This window comes from Nematolebias whitei, chromosome 14, assembly GCF_014905685.2.
Source record: "Nematolebias whitei isolate Nwh7 chromosome 14, NemWhi1, whole genome shotgun sequence".
Classification (NCBI taxonomy): domain Eukaryota; kingdom Metazoa; phylum Chordata; class Actinopteri; order Cyprinodontiformes; family Rivulidae; genus Nematolebias; species Nematolebias whitei.
The window spans coordinates 22,387,498-22,409,085 of NC_056511.1; the positions used below are offsets into that span (position 1 = coordinate 22,387,498).

General features: G+C 42.8%; 1 protein-coding gene across 1 annotated transcript in view; it reads left to right on the forward strand.

The window, feature by feature from the left end:
* Positions 1-21,588, forward strand: part of LOC119420895 (complement factor B) — a gene marked incomplete in the record, with an annotated part of 63,215 nt that overhangs the window by 27,185 nt on the left and 14,442 nt on the right. Inside the window, 2 exon segments of the mRNA XM_037688315.1 lie at positions 13,484-13,593; positions 14,547-14,682. Coding sequence (XP_037544243.1) covers positions 13,484-13,593; positions 14,547-14,682 — 246 coding nt within the window.

The window sequence follows — 21,588 nt, forward strand, 5'->3', positions numbered from 1 at the left end:
GTAGATGAACAGATGCTCAGATATATTCATCAATTAACACGGATTCCTCATTTTTCTGGACTGAATAAAACGTGCATTGAATTTAATGAAATGCAAACGTGAGACGTCATTTATCTTTGACCCATCAAAATGAATGCGGTCATTTATTTACAGAATCAAAGTTTAACATCCAACATTTACATTAATTTGGCAAATTATGAAAATAACAACATAAGCAATCAATCAGGAAAAATCATACGGCCATGATTTTTCCGTTGCTTCACCACAGACATTTATGAAAACTGTACAATTATGATCTTTTACCCACACGGCGGTGGATGAGCACTTTACACAGACATTTCTAAATATCTGGAAGAATTTCTACTTGAGAGAGGAGTTTAAAGATGGGAAAGAAGTTTAAAGAAGAGTAAAAGATGGGGTTTGAGGGAGTGTTGAACAGAACGGCACTCTCCGGGCTTTCTTCAGCTTCTTCCTTACAGTACACTTAGGTGGTGAAATCGACTCTTTTACCTGGAGATGTCTCAGGTGAGATTCCGTTTAACGCACCCTTTCAGCGTCTCCGTAGGATGCTGTTACTCGTCCGGAGTAGCGGCGAGATTCTGTCCGCCACAGCTCACCTCAGTGAAGATGTTATAATCCCATGAAACTCGGAAGAGCTCTGTTGTCATGTCAGGATCTTCCCGGCTCACAGAACTGAACAGAGACCCAACTCCCACAGAACTGAACTCTCACAGCCCTCACAGAACTGACAGAACTGAACAGAGACCAGGAAGTACCGACATTTTAAAGAGCTCTTTTCCCGGTTCATTCGGGAGTCTCCCCATTGGCCAGAACCGACCAGACGGGGTGTGTTTTGTGACGTAAAAGGTTAGAAGGCAGCAAGAATTGTTATGGAACAGATCAGAAATGTTCTCACAGACAGAGAGAGTTTTGTTTTGGCGAGTTTAAGAAACAGGTGCCAAAACCCCCCTGTTGACGTCTGAGAGGATATAAACAGGACAGTTGTTCCAACGCATGTCTGCTTCGACTCCTGACCCTGGAACGCACACTTTGCTCATTCACAGACAGAAATCAGAAAATGCATAATTACTCTGTAACAGCTTTAACATGAGTTCTAACTTTGCATGAGAATTAAAAATCATTACACAGTTAATAAAATTGATTAGTTCACTGCAACATCTAAAATGGTTTGAACTAAGGCACTTTGATTATCAACATTTGTAAAATAGTAATGATAATAGAACAGAGAGTGTTCTTCCACTTGAATTTTCAAGAAAGAAAGTCTCAGGATGGGTGAACCTGTATTTCTGGATTCAAATCAATGAAATGACAGTTCCTGTCCCACAAGGTTCTTAAGGTCAAGAGTTTTGACCTTAGGCTTAGTCTTGACCTCAGATTAAGTTCACTACATCAACACACTTTCCTTTTCATCCATCTTTTCTCTCCATTTAAACTCCTTAATTTCCCATCTTTAAACTCTTCTATTTTGCCAGTAATTAATCTAGATGCCTTCAGAAATGTCTGTTGTTTTTATTAAGTAAAACGTGCCAAGTTTTATTAATCAGAACCAGATCAGCTAATCACTTGTACATTTTGATGTTAAATTTTGATTCTGTTATATAAATGACCACATTTATTCTGATGGGTCAAAGAAAATTAATGTCTCAGTGTCACTGATTTAACATCCAAGCACAGTTACCTCGGTCACATGGCTGTAATTTAGCTTGAAAAAGAGAGAACCCGTTATTTAAATACATTGTAGTCAAGGGCAGCTAAGCTAGCCCTTAGGACCCTACACCCGGAAGAGCCTCGATGTCTCGTGTCTTTACTCATTTATAGGGTCCTAAGGCTCCACCTTCACAGAAGGGGAGCTCAACCTATCAGTGTATGAGGGGGCGTGACTAAATGTGATCTCAGTAGATCTTATGTGGACTGAAGTGTTAGGAAATATGAGACGGTGCTTCCAAGGCCTTTCTACGTGATGTAGCAAGCAGATCAAACTATTCCGTGACAGATATTGAATCCCAGGGAGACTCTTAAGAGTTGCTGGCCCAGTTTAACCCAGTCAGAACCGGGTCATAATTTCATTATAATCCCGGCTCTGAGCAGATCAAAACCATAGGCCCAGTCCAAAAATATCGTAACAACTCCCCCTGGGTGGGGGTCCCCAAAGGGGTTCCCTCGCATAAAACCTCCCAGTTCAATACCGCCAGATAAGCAAGCAATTAATCACTTTCCTCTGGTTGAATGTAAACTACTCCTTATATGTTGGCGGGAGATGCCTACAGGCTACAGCGTGTGACCTGGCAGCCTCAGGTCAAATAAGATGCCAGAGCTGACGGCTAGCGTGTGACCTGCCAGCCTCAGGTCGCCTGACCCAGCCCTGGACATCTGCCCAGGAATTCAGCATCCCCCTGGTGTGGTGCAATGACATAATGGAAATTTCTAACATTTTTTAAGTCTGGGCTCTAAATATATGATTTAATGATTGTAGGAGGCATCCTAATGCAAGAAAGTGTTCCTATCTGAAATATGTTAATCAGTTTGTAGAACCTGAATCTTCTCTTTTTGACTCCAAGGGCAGGCCTGGTCCATTGTGTCCATCTGGAAAAGAAAAAAAAAAACTCTGTGCCCCCTTCAGTCAATACCCAATTAATTTGCACAGAGCGCTGCCAGTATGTTTAGCATGTCACAGCAGAAAAAATGTGGTTGTGTGAATAAAATCTAATTTAAACATTTAACATGTTTTAACATGCATATGTATGTAAATAATAGAACCTCCCAACTCCCCCTGAAAAATCTATATTATAAAACCTTATCTGTATTTATCAAAATCCTCTGGTCTTTCGTCAATGGCCCAGCTGTAAAAAAATGTTATTTCATAGATAACAATATTAATAATTAACTCTAACATTGCAATTGCACCATCTAGTGGCGTTAGTCCATCATGATCAGCCCCTAAAACTATTTGCAAAAACACATTAAAAACTCATTTTTACCCATGTCTTCACACATAAAATAGTCATTAAATAAACAAGTCATCAAGTAATAATCAAAAGGTAGTTCTTAACTAAGTACCATGCAAAAGTATCTTGTTCAACCATGTTAATTTTAAGGAAAAAATCATCATAACGTTCCATAATACTGTAAATAAACTGTAAACATTAATATCTAACCCACCCCATAATTAGTCAGTCCGTCAATCATCTCATCTCTCAAAGTAGTTTGAGAAGACCTGTCACCCAATTAATGCCGAGTTCAACATTCAAATTAACCACAATTCTAAAGTACACATCTGTACTTAATTGTTAAAATTTACCCAGAACTTAGCTTCATATTATCTGTTAAATTTCCTGTTATATTCACCCGTGTTTGACTTCCTCCCCGTTGGATTGTAACACACTCCTAGGAGGGGCCACTTAGTTATAACTAGGGATGCACAATCCACTTTTTTTTTTTTTACTTCCGATCCCGATACCCAAGTCTGAATATCAGCCGATACCGATCCAGTTCCGATATCATGATCATCATTGATTTTATATGAGGCTGTAATAATTTCCTCTCAAGTACAATTTGTACAAATATATGCATGCATGTCCAAAAAGGCAACATGAGATAAGTTTTATTAATTCTGGATAAGTTTTAAAGTTAGAATTAAATTATGCTAACACAAAACATGTTTCTTTTCATTTCTAGCTTTAAAGTGGATATTAAAATGATTAATTTAAGTGATTGTTTAGTTATTTTATTTTTTTTTTAAATAAGGGGCAGATATAATTTTTTTCTTCTTTCTGCACTCTTTTCATTCAATGTTTTCTTTTTTATGACTTTTTTTTTTATATTTTGTTTCATTTAAATGAATGAATAAATTAATTAAATTAAATTAAATGTTAAATGGCTTCAAACATCTGCTACGTTCATGGCATAAACCAACAGACATGTTCCTGTTTTTAGTATTTTACATCACTTTATAATGTAGCTGTTTATGTTTTTAATATATATAATTTTCAAATCATATGTTTTTTTATGATTGCCTACTGTTGTACTGATAAATATCTCCTGGAGGGTAAACTATATCTTGACTGCAAGTATCAAGCTGTGAAATCCTTAGTTTTCTACAACTGATAGTGGTTGGTCATTAATTATGATGAAGTTTAACAACTTCTCTGTAAACATTTGAGCTCCGTGGTTTCAGCGATGTCTTCTTGTTCAATCCAAAGCAAGCAGCCTGATTTGGGGCAGCCGCGCTCAGTCTGTCCCTCCTCGGAGATGGGCAGATTGAGCGGGGCATATTGGACGTGACTGGCCGGGGTCGAGTCGCCTGTTTGGGGTTGACCAAAGAGTAGTGCCCCGCTGAAGCCACGGAGCTCGAATGTCCATCGTAAAACTAACTTTAACGTGGTTTAATGTGGCGCTATGGCTCTGCAGACATTGCACGATGCTGTCTTGTTTTGTGGCGTTTTTAGTGTAAAATACTTCCACACAGTGGACATGTTTAGATGAAAAGTTTGTTAACTGTTAGCCACAGTGCTGCTAACTCAGTCCTCACGTCGTAGCTGGCTGCAAACTATGAACTGGATTTCCTGAATGTGAGGCGGGTCTTATTACTCTGGGTTCATGAGACACACCGCTGTTCAGGAAATCCATTCCATAGTTTGAAGCCAACATGCAGCGCAACCACAAACATGCATCATGGATCGGAAATATTGGCAGGTGGATCGGAAAAATCCGATACGTAAATTATGCTGGTATCGGAGGCCGATACTGGATTGGATCAGATCGGCCCCATCCCTAATTATAACACCAAGAAGTTCACTCTAGAAAACCCTTTAGTTTCAAATAAAAATTTTAATTTTCTTCTCCCACATTCAACTAATCAGTCTTGGAATTAATTAACAGATAGGAAATTTGTAACTACTTTCAAAATAGTGCTTTCCTCCATAATAGCAGTTGTTCTAATTTATCGTTCAAAAATCCCCAAGACTTAGCTTTAGATATAATCACATCATTAATTGATTAGCATTGTAAACACAACCTATAAATATTTGTAATGTCAAAACAGTGTTCTATAATCATTTCAGAACATGTAAAAATCCAAAAACTCTAGTCTAGCATTAATCATGTATTAACTCATAGCTTAATAAAATCAGTAAGTTCACAGTTTCAAAGTGTTTGATTGGCTAAAGATATACAGTATTTTAAAAACGCTCCTCATCTATATGTTTAAAAGTAAAATCAGAAAATAGAAAACCCTTATCTGTGCTGGTAACGTTAATTAGATGTTAATAATAAGTGATGTCAATTTGATGTTACTTAAAGAACCCTCAGTCATGATAAATGATAACACCCTCATTTGATGCGTGATGTTCTCAGCTCAGGGAGTAGAACCGGTGACTTCCCCCCCTGGCACTCCACTCCATTACCCCTCATCAGGGGCATTTCCTCGGACATCCATCCAACATCCATCCTTCAAACCCCTGTCATTGGACTCGCAACCTCTCTGTCAGCGACTCGTTTGAAGCTGCATTATCAGGGAAAAAAGAACAAACATCCTTCTCTCCCAATATCACAAAACTCCAGTCATCTATCTAAATTTCTATAATTTTCATTATCAATATATAATTATCAATTATCATTCATTATTGGTAAGTCAATGGTTCATATTGCAGGTTCATACTCATCTGACACCTCTCTGGGAACGTTGATCACAAACTCACACAGGCGATCCCTGCATTCACCTTTCCTGGATCTTCTTCAGCTTAGATAACCTGAACAGGTGATAAGGGACACAAACACAAACGTTGGTTACGTACTGTAACCCCAGATTCTATGAGTATAGGCGTAGCCCTTTAAGGCTGTCGCTGATGGGTTTATCCCGTTATGCGCAAGCATCATACTGAAAAAATTAGTCCACGCCCACTTGCAGTGTGGGCCCCACCCGATCCGTATAAGTTACATTAAGAGCGGGTAATCGGCTCCCAAATAGCTTATTTTTTCTTCAGCTATTCAGGAGCCAGTGAGGCCCGACGCTTAAAGGGCTACGCCTATACTCATAGAATCTGGGGTTACAGTACGTAACCAACGTTCTGTCGTATAGGCTTCGCCCTTTAAGGCTGTCGCTGATGGGTTAAGGGCGAAGCGGATGTGGTCCTTGCCTCACTGGGTCCATTCGAACACAGTAAGAAGCGGAAGCTTGCCCCAAAAAATGTCTTATCACTCAGCTCCCCATGTGCATAACTACGCATTGCGTAATTATGTGCCATGCACAGACGCATGTTATGTAACCATGCGTTCTGACAAAACATGAACGCCCCGGAAATTTTCAACGGGGAGAAGATGTTGAAGGAAGAGGGGGGGGCATGAACCAACTGATTCATGGCTGAACAGTATAAACAGATTAATATCAATGAACTGATTATTGGTCAAATGAACTGATTGGTAACAACAGTCATGAACTGATTAGTGACAATAGAACCAAAATCACAGACACAACTTGTGACTGATAACAACATCTCACACTGTGAAGCATGCGGACAGTTGTGAGCTTAAACAGAGTTCCATGAAAAAACAACAATATTCATTCTGTTAGAACACTAAGGACAGAATGTGTCATGGAACGAGCCATCACATCACGTAGATAAAAGCGAATAAATGAGCAGGGTGTTGACCATGCAGCCGCAGTGCAAATGTCCTGCATTGACATACCATTATGCAAGGCAGTCGAAGATGCGATACCCCTGGTCGAGTGTGCTTTGAGGTTGACAGGAGGCTCTAGATCTGATGCTCTGTAGGCTTCAGAAATGGCCTCACACAGCCAGTGTGACAAGCGCTGGGTGGATAACGGGCGACCTGCAGATGCATCTCTATAATGCACAAACAAGTGTTGAGTTTGACGCATTACAGCTGTGCGCGCTATGTAACACGTCAACGCCCGCACCGGACAGAGAAGATGGAAAGATGCTTCTTCTTCTGATCTGTGGAGGGGAGGGAAAAATCCCTCCAACGATATCACTCTTGATTTAAAAGAGCTTGTGATGTTTTTAGGCATAAAAGCTGGATTTGGTCTTAAATCAGCTGAACTACTGTCAGCCTGAATTCTGAGACATGACGGAGCGACAGAGAGGGCAGATAAATCACTCACCCTCTTAGCGGATGTTAAAGCCAGCAGCAGGGCTGTTTTAAGAGACAAGAATTTAAGTGAAACCTGATCCAGAGGCTCAAATGGAGCTTTGATCAGGGCTCGCAGGACCAGCGTTAAATCCCACTGTGGAACAAGTGGGCGTGAAACAGGCCTACGTCTCTGTACACCTTTTAGAAACCGCTTCATCAGCAGGTGATTGAAAGCTGTTCTCTCTCCGAACGCTTCGTGACAGGAAGAGATGGCTGCAGCGTACGTTTTAATCGTGCTGAATGCCAATTTCCTATCCATCAGCTGTTGTAGAAAAGACAACACGTCGCCTAATGGGCATGAGGTGGCCTCTAAACCTTTCTCTGTACACCAGCGCTGAAAAGCCGTCCACTTTGATGTGTACAGAGCTGTGGTAGATGCAGCACGTGAATCCTGGATTGTGCGCACTACCTCCTGTGGGAGACCCATCCTCTCTAAGCGGGACCGCTCAGTGGCCAGACCCACAGGTGCTGGCCTATTTCTGGGTAACTCCTGATCGCTCCTCCTACTTGAAGGAGAGCATCCTCCCTCCACGGCAGTTTCCACGGGCGACCCGACAACAGACGTTGCAGGACTGGGAACCATGGTGCGTTCACGCGCTCGGGAGCCACCAGGAGAGCTGTCAATCCCTCCTCCTGAACTCTGTTCAGGAACCGTAAAATCAGAGGAGATGGGGGAAACGCGTACAGAAGCGTTTTGGGCCATGGGCTGTGAGCAAATGCATCCACCCCCAGCGGTGGATCATCTCGCGGGCTCAGGGAAAACCATAGTTGACACTGAGCGTTCTCTCGTGTCGCAAACAGGTCCACAGCTGCTTTGCCAAACTTCTGCCACGTCTGAACCATCAGGTCTGGATGGAGGGTCCAGTCCGCGTGACGTGGGCCGCCCCTGGACATCACATCTGCCCCTCTGTTCAGAACACCGGGTATGTAAACTGCTCTGATGGAGAGCAGGTTTTGGTGAGCCCAACACAGTAGCTTTCGCGCAATGTGTAACATCTGGGCTGAACGCACACCCCCCTGCCGGTTTATGTACGCAGCAGTCACCATGTTGTCTGTGTGAATCAACACGTGTTGATTCTGTAGCACGGGAGCAAAGTGTTGAATCACATTCAGCACTGTGCGACACTCCAAAACATTAATGTGGGCTGATGTGCGGTGGGGCCACAGCGCCCCTACTGCTTGAGATAGGCATGTCCCCCCCCAACCTGACAGCGACGCGTCCGTGAAGACTGACACGTGTGACGTGGGTCTGCTGACGGGAACTCCCTCCGACAGAACCAGGGTGTTTCCCCAGTGTCGGAGGTCTGCTCTCACGGAGGGAGGGACAGTGATCATCCGTCTCTTTTGTTTTACTGGATCCACACGCAGACGCGCAAACCACCTCTGGAGGCATCTCATGTGTAACAAACCCAGCGGAACCACTGTGTGAGCTGATGACATCATTCCCAACAGCTTCATGACAGACAGCTGTTACCACTTTGCCAGGTCTTACGTGGCGGAGTTGACTTTTTAAAGTGTCAATTCTCGTTTGTGATAAACGAGCCTTCATGGTGGTTGAATTTAATTCCACTCCCAGATAAACAATTGTCTGGGCCGGGAAAATCGAGCTTTTCTTCCAATTTATGGCGAAGCCCAGATTTAACAGGTGTGATGTCAGCACCTGAGCCTGCATCAGCGCCTCCTGTCTGGAGTGTGACAGGAGCAGCAGGTCGTCCAGGTAAAACAAAATTCTCATCCCTGCTCTGTGCAGTGGATGCAGGGCTGTCTCCACACACTTTGAGAACGTACGAGGCGCGAGGGAATACCCGAAAGGCAGCCTGTTGTACTGATACTTCATCCCCTGAAAGGCGAAACGCAGAAATTTCCTGTGTTTTGGGATGATCGGTATGTGAAAATAAGCATCTTTTAGATCCATGGAAACAAACCAGTCATTTCTCTGGATGTTGTCTAACAGCTGTCTGGTTGTCAGCATGTGAAATGGGTCTGTCCATGATCGCTTTGTTGAAAGCTGACAGATCCAGAATCGGTCTCATCCCTCCGGTCCGTTTGGGAACCAGGAAGTAGCGTGAGTAAAAACCTGTGTTTTCCTCTCCGTTGGGGACTCTGGAGATTACGCCTTTTATCAGAAGCTCTTGAACTTCTGCATTTATTATGAGATTTGGTCTGGTGATGACAGGACCGTCTCTATAACTCCTCCGAACGGAGGGGGTCGGGTTGCAAATTGTAGCGTGTAACCCTTGCATAACACTCTGTCCATCCATCTGTCCGGCGAGCATGTTTTTAGCCACTCTGCGTAACGTTCGTGGAGTGGACGTGCGTTAAAGTGATGCGCCGTGTTTTGAACGGATGTCATCCAATCCGCCACCTCGACCGCCGTCATGCGTCGCGGAAATGTTTTCCGCGTGACCCAAGACGAGGCTTCCTCGAAAGGGCTGTTCTGAATGCGCCCGTGCGCTGCGTCTGGATCGCGGACCAACCTTCATGTCTGGGTGGGCCGGTGTGTGCTGAGGCAAAGCGTGTGCCAGCTGATGACGCCGTGGGGCTGCACGTTTAACGTCGCTGTGCGAACGTCGAGAGGCGGAGGGCGTGACTTCATCAACGCCGTGCTGTCGGAGTGAAGGTTGCGAGCCCCGCGGGAGCACACCTTTTCTCTGGAGGGACGCGCGACCCTCTCGCTGGGGGCGGGGCTCGTCACCGGGTTCGTTCAGCTGTCTCACGCTTATGCCGCCGTGAGCTGCCGATCGCTGAGACGCGGTGGATGACGGCCGCTCGCGTTTGCTCAGGTGAGGCGTGTGTTGTTTTCGCTGAGAGCTGGGACCTCCACCGGACCCGGCCTGCGGTCCCACATTTATACCGATGTGAGCCGGTGAGCGCCGGGCAGCTGTGCGTGCATCATCAACACAGCGCCGTTTGGATGGAGGCTGCTTGCCTCGCTCGGGTGCGCGTTTAACACCGCTTGGGTGATGATCGTGCGGGTCTGATTGATAACGAGTTATTTCGCTTACCGTAGTGTCGAGTGAGCGTCTCGTCATATGTTAGAGCGGCAGTGAGTTTAAAAAACTTTATTTAAGGACACCGGCTCTTTAAGTGTGGAGGATGTGTGCGCAGCGGCTGTGAGCTCATCCGAGCTTACAGACTGGCTAAAAACAGACACTTTGATCATTGAAAAATCATTTATTTCGACTTCTGTGTCATTTATACACACATCCTCCGCAGACCGTCATTTTTTAAATCTTCTCCCCTGTGAGCTCTGCGATTTGTTTGCCCTGAGCGCCGTCTGCAGGCGATCTCTGGGGAAACGCTGAAGTGCAGGTTGCCGGAATGAGGAGGGGTAGTCTCTGACGGGCGGGGCTGGTGGTGGAGCTGAGCGAGACGAAGCTGCTGCGGCCGTGGAGCGCCGATGTTTCTGCCTCTGCTCGCGACGATCTCTCCAGCGGGCCGGGGGACGGGATGAGCCGCGCGGCTTGATGAGATGGCGCACAGCTTCCGACACCTCCTCCGACTGCTTCGAATTCGCCAGCATGGTTTTTAAGCTGCTTCCGAACAGCGCGTCCGACGTGATGGGGCCCTCCATCAGGTCCTTGTGCAGCTTTTCCGGCAGCGAGGGAGAGTGACGAAGCCAGGTGGATCGTTGGATCAACGTCATCCACGCTGCAATCCTCGACAGGCAAACCGTAGAAGCGGCGCACATGTTGAGGATGGCGTCTGCCGTCTTACAGAGGGAGCTCTTTGTCTCCTCGGGCAGGTTCGCGGCCTCCAGCCTCTTCGACATGCTAAATGCTAGCAGCGCCACGTTGTTGCTAGCTGCGGCCGCCTGAAAAGCACACTGGTGGGCTCGATTGGAGAGCGCGGTCACCACCTGGTCGTGTTTCCACGGAGGGACGGGACGCTGCTCCAACCTGGACAGCTTCGCTCCGAAGGCTTCCGCGAGGCTTGGCTCAAGGGGGGGTACCGAGGGATAGCCCCGCTCGGTGAACCCCTCCACTCCGGTGATGGGAGCGTAAGTGGAGACGGGCGCCCTCAACCTACCAGGACCGGCTGCGGCCTCGTTCCAGTACGATATCACCGCTGGAAAACGAGGCCAGATGGGATCAAGACGGCGAGCCGGTGTGGAGCCAAACCTTCCCGCAAGATCATCCGATCTGAGCGGGGGGGGGGGGGGGGGGACCTGAGAGCCCCTTTACGTTAGCAGCTTCCCGGATAATGGCGGGCAGCTCCGAGAGGAGTGCGCCGACGGCAGGGAGCGGTGTGGCCGTTGAGACGGGAAACCCCGGAGGAGTCGAGCATCCACTCGGCCTCCCTCTTTCAAACACTGCGCTCCCCAGGAGGGAACGAGCGTCGGGGCTGCTGCTAACGTCACCGGTCCCAGAGGAATCATCCGATTCACTCCGAGAGCCGGCGTCAAAGAAATCCATGGCGTCGTCCAGCGAACAGTCTCCCGCCACGGACAGGCAGTCCTCGATGGTAGCCTTAAACAAGGCTGCTCTCCTCTGCCTTTCCTCTGGTGGAAGCTCGTCACAGAGGCGGCAGGAGGAAGCGCGGGCGACGTGGCGGGGACCCAGGCATCCCTCGCAGGTGTTGTGCCGGTCGAAGCTGAGCAAGTAACCGGTCTTGCAGGAAGGACACAAGCGGATGGTGTTGGAGCTGGACATCTCTTTGAAGGTCAGTTGTTTTTTATTAGCTTGCTGAAGAAAAATGGGAGCCGATTACCCGCTCTTAATGTAACTTATACGGATCGGGTGGGGCCCACACAGCAGGTGGGCGTGGACTAATTTTTTCAGTATGATGCTTGCGCATAACGGGATAAACCCATCAGCGACAGCCTTAAAGGGCGAAGCCTATACGACATAGAACAGCACAAACACCCTGCTGGCAACCAGCCAGACAGAGTCCAACCTTCTACCCATCATCCTATTCCTGTCAAGTTTTCCTGAAATAAGTCATCACTATCATTTAGCATTTTATCAGCAACACTTACAGTTTTTCTTCATGCACCAAATTTCACAAGTTATTGATAAGTATTATACATCACTCTAAGATGTATAATAATACTATAAAATACATTACGGCAAAGACTGGTTCATCCCAATGATCCAGTCCCCCGACACAAACAGATTAATATTGTGTATGCTGTTCAGTGTCAGGAGGGCTGTGATCAGTCTTACATTGGGGAAACTAAACAGCCACTGGCCAAAAGGATGGCCCAGCACAGAAGATCAACATCATCAGGCCAGGACTCTGCGGTCTACACTCATCTCCATGCCAGCGGTCACTCTTTCAGGGATGAAGATGTTCACATCCTGGACAGAGAGAAACGATGGTTTGAGAGGAGTAAAGGAAGCCATCTTTGTGAAAAGAAATTGTCCATCATTAAACAGGGGTGGAGGCCTCCGGGTTCAACTGTCCCCCTCTTACAATGCTGTGATTGCTAGTATAACTCAACCCCCTGTGAATAGTAAACAGCCATCAGTGTGCTAATGATCCATTGTTATGCTGATGGTCCTTCTTGACCATGTGAGCAGCTGGTTTTGGTTGTCAGCAGCAAACTGGTTGATCCACTCTGAGAAGGTGCTATTTAAGAGACTGAGCTGAATACAGCACCTCAGACTAAGGAAGTCTTTCGGATGAGAGATGAAACGTTTCTACATTTTTTTATTTTTATTTTTTAAATGTCCAGAGGACCAGATTGAACTTTTTGGGATTTTTCTACCTGGATTATTGAGCATGCATCAGGATGTAAAGTTGTGTTTGTACAAGTTGTTTTAGTACAACTAAATTAAATTTACAAAGTTATTTTAGGTGTGCAATACTTAAATCAAACAATTTTACTTCACTTATTTTTTTTTATGTTGGAAACATTGTTTTAGCATAGATTTTTAAGTAAACCAAACTCATTCTCCTTAAATTACAGGAACTCAAAGCTAAGTTATGTGCACTATTTTATGTTATTACAACATACTCAAAATTGTCATGTTAGTTGAGTTGTACAAACTTAAGATGTACAACTTGCACAAACTTAACATTTTGAAATTTCAAATAATTGAAAATTTTGAGACAACGAGTTTGCATAAATTTTTCAAATAACGTCCACGTATTGCGTCTTACAGTGCATGATTTAGAAGGAATATGATGAAGTACCTCATTAGACCAGGGCAGCATAATTTAATTTAATCTAATGGGTTTGAGACAGAAGACCAAACTGGAAGCTAAATTCTCTCAGCAGAGATAAATATTTGCATTTGTGGGCAGATGTAACAGCCAACTTGTTGTTTCTGACTGTTCTGAATTTGTTTTCTTGTTTGTTTTGTTGCAGATCAAACTGAAGTTGTGGGTCTGTGTGGTCTTCACCTGGATTATGAAATAACTGAAGACAAAGAGAGCAAGAGGAAGAAATATCCTTGGTTTGCCTCAATTATTAACGTGGTAAAATATATAAATACATTCAATTCAACTCATATTTTTACATGAGCTCATGAGCCTTGAATGCATCTTACATTTTTGTTTAATCTGTATGCATGTGGATTTGATGTACACTGTAGTCATTAAATCAAAAATTTTATTACATTGTCAGATTTTGTGGTACTACTTATTACAAAATCTGACATGAAAAAGTTCTCCTGAACTAAATTAAATTCTGCATTTTAAAGGGGTTTACTCCAGTAGTTTTCCACATATGCAACATTCTGAAAAGTGAGTCCACACTGTGTAAACAAAGCATTACCTGGAAGCTCGAGTCACATGACTGACCTACAACAGGCTGGCTGCAGTCTGCAGGTGAACAAATATGGTTGAGTCAGACAAGCATAGATTCCTGGAGAAGACATTCAGGTGGGAATAGAAATGTGAATCTGCTGCTAAACATGAGAGAAAAGAGATAGATCGAGTCAGACAACGATCAATGATAAAGTCAAAATATTAGAAATCAACAAGGGAGGTGGAACACAACATTTAAACACAAACAGCTTCTGCAAAACTTCATCTAGACCTGCTACAGTTTCCTGTTTCAACCCGACTGATCATTTTATCTGCATTCTTTACTCAAAAAATTAGGTGTAAATATGTACCAATATATATAAATTGTCGGACATCTTGAGCCCACCCGAATCTTCCTCAGACGTCACCAAGGTTGACACACTTTCAGTCATGTCCGCTGTTTTTGTAGGTCAAACAAACATGGTACAATTTTTTTTATTGAAGTACACATTGTTATAAGAAAAATATGATTGAATATTTGAACATGAACATTTTTATCCTTCAGCATACTTTAATCTTTAGTGAGTATTTTTGGACAGAAATGTTTTATGTTTCATCGAGCTAAACTGTACAGATACTGAGGTAAAGACTCATACTGGCAGTATTCTTTTTTTTTACTTTAGGGACAACATCCAAAGACGTGCATCGGCTCTCTGGTGTCACCTGACTTTGTCCTGACTGCTGCTCACTGTTTCTCACCTAAAGATGAACCTAAGGATATCATTGTTGAGATTGAAGAAGAAAATAATGCTAAAAGAGGTAAGGATGAATGTCTGACTTCTCTTCATTCACCTGAACGTGACACACTGCTGTTTGTTACCACACAGACATCCACTCTTTAATTTAGGTAAAGAAAAAACATTCAAAAGCAAAGGTTTAAGGTTCTGAACAGTAAATATCTAACCGGTAGCTCAGTGAAGTGTTTGGAGAATTAGATCAGTTTTGATCAGATTGAAGGTTGTTTGGGTACTCAGCTCAGGTGTGTTGGTCACAGTTGGGTACGAGTTCTGTAAAAGAAGAGAAACAAAACCCAGTTTCTTTTAAAAAAATAAATAAATAAATAACTCAGCTGGAAGACTGGAAAATAAAAGCATGATCAACTTCGCTATCCATCCATCCCTCCATCCATTCCTCCCCCCCCCCCCCCTCGATTTCCTCATCAGGTCACGGGGGTCACTGGTGCCCATGTCCATCCATCACTGGGAGAGAGGTAGGGGACACAGGTTTCCAGTTCATCACAGAGACAAATTAGACAAACAACCATTCACTTTCTCACTCACACCTAGGGACAATTTAGTTACCAATCAGCCTAACATGCATGGTTTTAGTCTGTGGGAGGAAACCGGAGTACCCGAGGAAAACCCATGCATGCATGCATGCATGCATGGAGAGAACATGCAAACTCCACCCAGAAAGGGCTCCGGCTGAGATTAGAACTGGAGCAATCTAACTTTACTGTAAAATAAAATAGACAATGTAGTTTCTAATATTCTAAGTAACTATAGTAACACATAGTACTATGTGTTGTCATCATTGTATGGGAACATACAATGATGAAATTAGTTATCTGCATTTAACCCATCCCACGTGAGATACTCCCAGGTGGAGCAGTGGACAGCTATGCAAGTGCCCAGGGAGCAAGTAGAAATTAGGTGTCTTGCTCAAGAATACCACAACATGCGGGCATGGCGGGGAGTTGAACCTGCGACTATCTAGCCCAAGTCAAGTGCTTTACCTCTACGCTATCCAATCTGAACTGTAAACAGGTTGAACCGAAAGTTTGAAAAAAACTCCAGAAATGTATTTCTCTAGAGGATTAATCTCAAATAAAACACAGAACTGATTCAATTCAATTTAGTTTATTTATATAATGCCAAATCACAACAGAAGTCATCTCAGGGCACTGAACAGAAACATTATATAAAAACCAGAATAAACTTTATTGGCATTGCACAGAGATACAACGCGAACATGTACGTACAGTCGTCCGAAAGATGGGCGGAGTGCACAAAGCTGCAACTATAGAAAGCGCGGCCCTCTTATTCAGAGTATTTTGCTTAGATGAGAAATGGGAAAAAAAAAAAAACACACCACAGCAAAGCAACATAAATAGACGTTATAAATGTATATATAGGCCGGTGAAAACATTGAATTTTTAAGGGAAAAAGTCGTAGCATAGTCCAGAGCCCCACTCTCAGCCATTGTCCAGATAAGAGGCGTCATTCATCATCAGCTCAGTTGAGGCTCTGTTACATGTCCACAGCCTTGGGGAAGGGAGGGGTGAGGAAACAGTCAAAGCATCTTTGTCGTTTTCAAAACATGTCAGGAGTCGAGATAAGTCCGCCGTCAAGCCCACAGTTTGGGTCAGGCAGAACTCGTAAATTGTTGTTTCTGCCTTTTAAAGTCTCGCTGGTATGTATTCCTCTGATGGAACTCCAAAACAGCTGAATTGATCCTTTACACCAAAAGTCAAGCTCACAGCTTCTCCAAGATTGTTTCCCCTTCATGTGTTCTGCTATAGAGTCTGCAGTCCTGATAACAGCTGCTCCAGCTCCCTGCTGCAGCTCCACAAATTCAGTCTGAGCACTGTCGAGATTCGACACATCCACACGAATTTATAGACAACCCAGAATTCACCAACCAAACCGCAAAATAACCAGTTGTCATCATGAATCCAATTTGTTTCCATCGAGGTAAGAGGGTCCTCCTTATGCCCTGACTCCTGTCGGGAGAAGTTGATCAATTTTGTTGAGAGACCAGCTGATGCTTCGAATTAAGAGGTATGCAGAAAAAAAAAAGTATTTTTAAGGGTTTACCGGATAAAAGAATGCAGCAGGGAAGTGGGTGGGGTGGGAAGACACGTCTGGTTTCACCGGAGGATAGAGGGAAAAAAAAACAAAACAATAATAATTAACACTATCTGGAGGAGCAGACTGCTTTGAGTTAAACTCCGTCGCAGAATTCTTATATTGAGCAAGCATGAAGGCGACAGTGGAAAGGAAAAACTTCCTCATGAGGAAGAAACCTTTAGCAAAACCAGGCTCAGGACAAGCAGCCATCTGCTTTGACCAGCTAGGTTTGAGAGGAACAGATACACAATGGCAGGTCATGTTAAGACAGAAATAGTATTAAATGAAAAACTAATTTTAACAGATCATTTAAGGAAAATAAGTATTTTTGTCAATTACAACACAGTGCTACAGCGATTGATAATATTTTTACTAATGTAAGAGATGCTGAGGTGATGAGTGAGATATTTATGATTGATATAAGTGATCATTTGCCAGTTTTTGCAATTTGTAAAAATTACCAGTGCAGTATTTATAAAAAAAAAAAATTAAAAAAAAAAGTAGCTACAGTGAAGAGGAAAATGATAAATGCATATAAAAAAAAAAAAAAAAAAAAAAAAAAAAAAAAAGCTTTGGATAAATTGAAAGATAATTTGAAAAACAAAATTGGAAGGATGTGTATGTTGATGATGTAAACAGAGCCTATGATGTGTTTATGAATATCTTGGTAACTCTGTACAAAAAGAATTGTACGCAAAAAAACTGTTTAGAGAAATGTTGACAAACCATGGATGACGAAAGGGTTAAGAAATGCTTGTAAAAAAAAAAAAAAAAAAATTACTTGTACTCCAGAAAATGTGAATATAGCAAAGATAGTTCCTCTTTATAAGAATGGTGAGAAATGTGTGTTCACTAATTACAGACTAATATCCTTGTCACCATTTTCAAATATATTAGAGAAATTTGTAACCAGATTAGATCAATTAATAAACTGAAATTTATTCATTCACCCTTTATTTAGACAGGTTAATCCAATTGAGCCTCAGGGACTCATTTACAAGAGAGAACTGATTTAACAAAAGTAAATATTTTAGTAATAGTCAAGATGGGTTTAGAGCAAATAATTCGGCATCAATGGCTCTCATGGAACTAATAGAAGAGATAAATGCTGTTGATCAAACGCAGTATTGTGTTTGTTTTTGTTGATTAAAAAAAAAAAAAAAAAAAAGGCCTTTGACCACACCATTCTCTTTGAAAAACTGAATAAATATGGCAAAGGATTAGCACTGCAGTGGGTACATCTACTGTAGTGTTAAAGTGTCCAAATCTAGTTATAAATGGGCTGCACTTGTGTATTGCTTTTCTATCTGATCAAGATTCTCAAAGCACATTACGTCACAATCTGTGCCCTCAACCCGTTCATACAGCACTCTATATCTATACAAAGAACAATCAGTGCTTTATCACATACATACACTGATGTGACACACAGAGGCATTTAGGGGTTCAGTGTCTTGCCCAGGGACACTTTGGCATGTGACTGCTGGTGGAATCGAACCCCCCCAACTTTTGTATTGAGGACGACTGCTCTAACCACTTAGCTACAGCCACCCCAGTTATTTGAATAGTAGGAGACAGTTTGTACAAGTAAATGTAAGATCAAAATTTTGTGTTAATGGATGTGGAGTTCCTCAGGGCTCTGTGTTGGGACCAAAGTTATTTTATACTGTATGCGAATGATTTGGTCGATGTGTCGGGTCTTTAAATGCATTTTGTGCAGATACATTTTGTGTTTGGGTAAAGATATTGAACAGTTAGATGATACTGCCAGAATTTGTAAAAATAACTTGGTTCCAACTTAAGTTATTAAATTTGGAAAATACTGCATATTTAGTAATAGACAATTAATCGAAGTCCCATTTAAAATTGATAGTATTGAAATTCATAGAGTTAATGCAATAAAATTTTGGGGTGTTATTGATAAGGTGACATGGTAATCTCATGTAAATTAAGAATAAAAATAGCTAAATCAATTGCATTACTGTATAAAGTAAGTTTTCGAATGACAAAGCTTTGTATAATCATTGCTCCATATTTAATCTATTGTATTGAAGTTTGGAGAAAACAATTACAAATCCCATTTTATATTAAAAAGAGCTGCAAGTATTAGTAGGAAGTGCTATGGTCAAAAAAATATTTCATCAGTTCAAATTATTAAAAAATAGACAAGAACCAGATTTAGGGATTCAAATCTGATCAGACAACAGGAAGGTATAAAAGATTTGATAAACAGTTTCTGGTGGAGGTCTGAGTCCTTGGGCCAGCACAATCTGAAGAGACAGGAAAGTTAGTGAATTGGAGTTCAATAGCTTTGGTTTGATTGTTCAGTTTATAAAAACACCAGTTTATAAACACCAACCTTCGTAAACAGGTGAGGGAGAATTTCCTTAGAGTTGGATTGTGTGATGTCACTGTTGGAGAAGGTGAGCTGGTTTTGGAGGCAGAGCTGAGCTTGAAGCAGTTAGGAGGAAGATCCAAAAGACAGGTCCAGGGAGACAGGCAAGGGTCATGCACAGATGATCAGAAATCCGAAACCAGACTTGAATCATGATCCGGTAGACTTGGTCGTTGTAGAGAAGGCAGAGATCGTTAACATGAGCAGAGTAGATAATCCAAAGCAAGCAGGGGATGGTCAAAATGGGTAATCCGTAAGACAGGAATGCAGTCAGAACCAGGAAGACAAACAAAACTGTGGCATGGATGCTGGACATTTACTCACTGTGAGGCTTTCAATAATCTGGCAATGAGCAGTGTGGCTGTGGGGTTTAAATACAGGTGACAACAGGTGAGCTGCATGAGGGCTGATTGCGGTGACTCAGCAGACTGGGTGTGGTTACATGAGCAGACTGAGGTGCAGGTTGACAGGAGCTGAGATGAAACAAACATGAACAGGAACTATGGCAGGCAGAGCAGAAAACGTGACAAAAAAATTATGATTTGTTTGAATATAATGCTTTACAAGTAATATATAAAGCTCATAAAAAATATTACTCCCAAATATTCAATAAAAAAAGAGAGTCATTATAACCTTAAGGGAATGGAAATGTTTGTAAATCCTCCATGTAGAACTAGTCTGAAAGAGCGCTGCATTGTATAGGTCCATCTAAAAAAATTAGCATATTATGATAAAGGTCATTATTTTCCATAATGTAATGATAAAAATTTAACTTTTATATAATTCAGATTCATTGCACACCAACTGAAATATTTCAGGTCTTTAATTGTTTTAATACTGATGATTATGGCATACAGCTCATGAAAACCCAAAATGCCTGTCCCAAAAAATTAGCATAATTCATCCCACCAATGAAAGACAAGTGTTTTTAATACAAAAAACGCCAACCTTCAAATAATCATGTTCAGTTATGCACTCAATACTTGGTCGGGAATCCTTTTGCATGAATGACTGCTTCAATGCGGCGTGGCATGGAGGCAATCAGCCTGTGGCACTGCTGAGGTGTTATGGAGGCCTGGGATGCTTCGATAGCGGCCTTAAGCTCATCCAGAGTGTTGGGTCTTGCGTCTCTCAACTTTCTCTTCACAATATCCCACCGGTTCTCTATGGGGTTCAGGTCAGGAGAGTTGGCAGGCCAATTGAGCACAGTAATACCATGGTCAGTAAACCATTTACCAGTGGTTTTGGCACTGTGAGCAGGTGCCAGGTCTTGCTGAAAAATGAAATCTTCATTTCCATAAAGCTTTTCAGCAGATGGAAGCATGAAGTACTCCAAAATCTCCTGATAGCTAGCTGCATTGACCCTGCCCTTGATGTAACACAGTGGACCAACACCAGCAGCTGACATGGCACCCCAGACCATCACTGACTGTGGGTGCTTCACACTGGACTTCTGGCATTTTGGCATTTCCTTCTCCCCAGTCTTCCTCCAGCCTCTGGCACCTTGATTTCCGAATGACATGCAAAATTTGCTTTCATCCGAAAAAAGTACTTTGGACCACTGAGCAACAGTCCAGTGCTGCTTCTCTGTAGCCCAGGTCAAGCGCTTCTGCCGCTGTTTCTGGTTCAAAAGTGGCTTGACCTGGGGAATGCGGCACCTGTAGCCCATTTCCTGCACACGCCTGTGCACGGTGGCTCTGGATGTTTCTACTCCAGACTCAGTCCACTGCTTCTGCAGGTCCCCCAAGGTCTGGAATCGGCCCTTCTCCACAATCCTCCTCAGGGTCCGGTCACCTCTTCTCGTTGTGCAGCGTTTTCTGCCACACTTTCCCCTTCCCACAGACTTCCCACTGAGGTGCCTTGATACAGCACTCTGGGAAAAGACTATTCGTTCAGCAGTTTCTTTCTGTGTCTTACCCTCTTGCTTGAGGGTGTCAATGATGGCCTTCTGGACAGCAGTCAGGTCGGCAGTCTTACCCATGATTGCGGTTTTGAGTAGTGAACAAGGCTGGGAGTTTTTAAAAGCCTCAGGAATCTTTTGCAGGTGTTTAGAGTTATGTCGTTGATTCAGATGTTTAGGTTAATAGCTTGTTTAGAGAACCTTTTCATGATACTGTATGCTAATTTATTGGGACAGGCATTTTGGGTTTTCATGAGCTGTATGCCATAATCATCAGTATTAAAACAATTAAAGATCTGAAATATTTCAGTTGGTGTGCAATGAATCTGAAAAACATGAAAGTTACATTTTTATCATTACATTATGGAAAAAAATTACCTTTATCACAATATGCTAATGTTTTGAGAAGGACCTGTACATATAAAGTAAAGAGTATTTGTCCAAGCACTGAGCCCTGAGGAACTCCATGACTAACTTTGTTGCATGATGAAGATTCATTATCTATATTTACATATGTATAT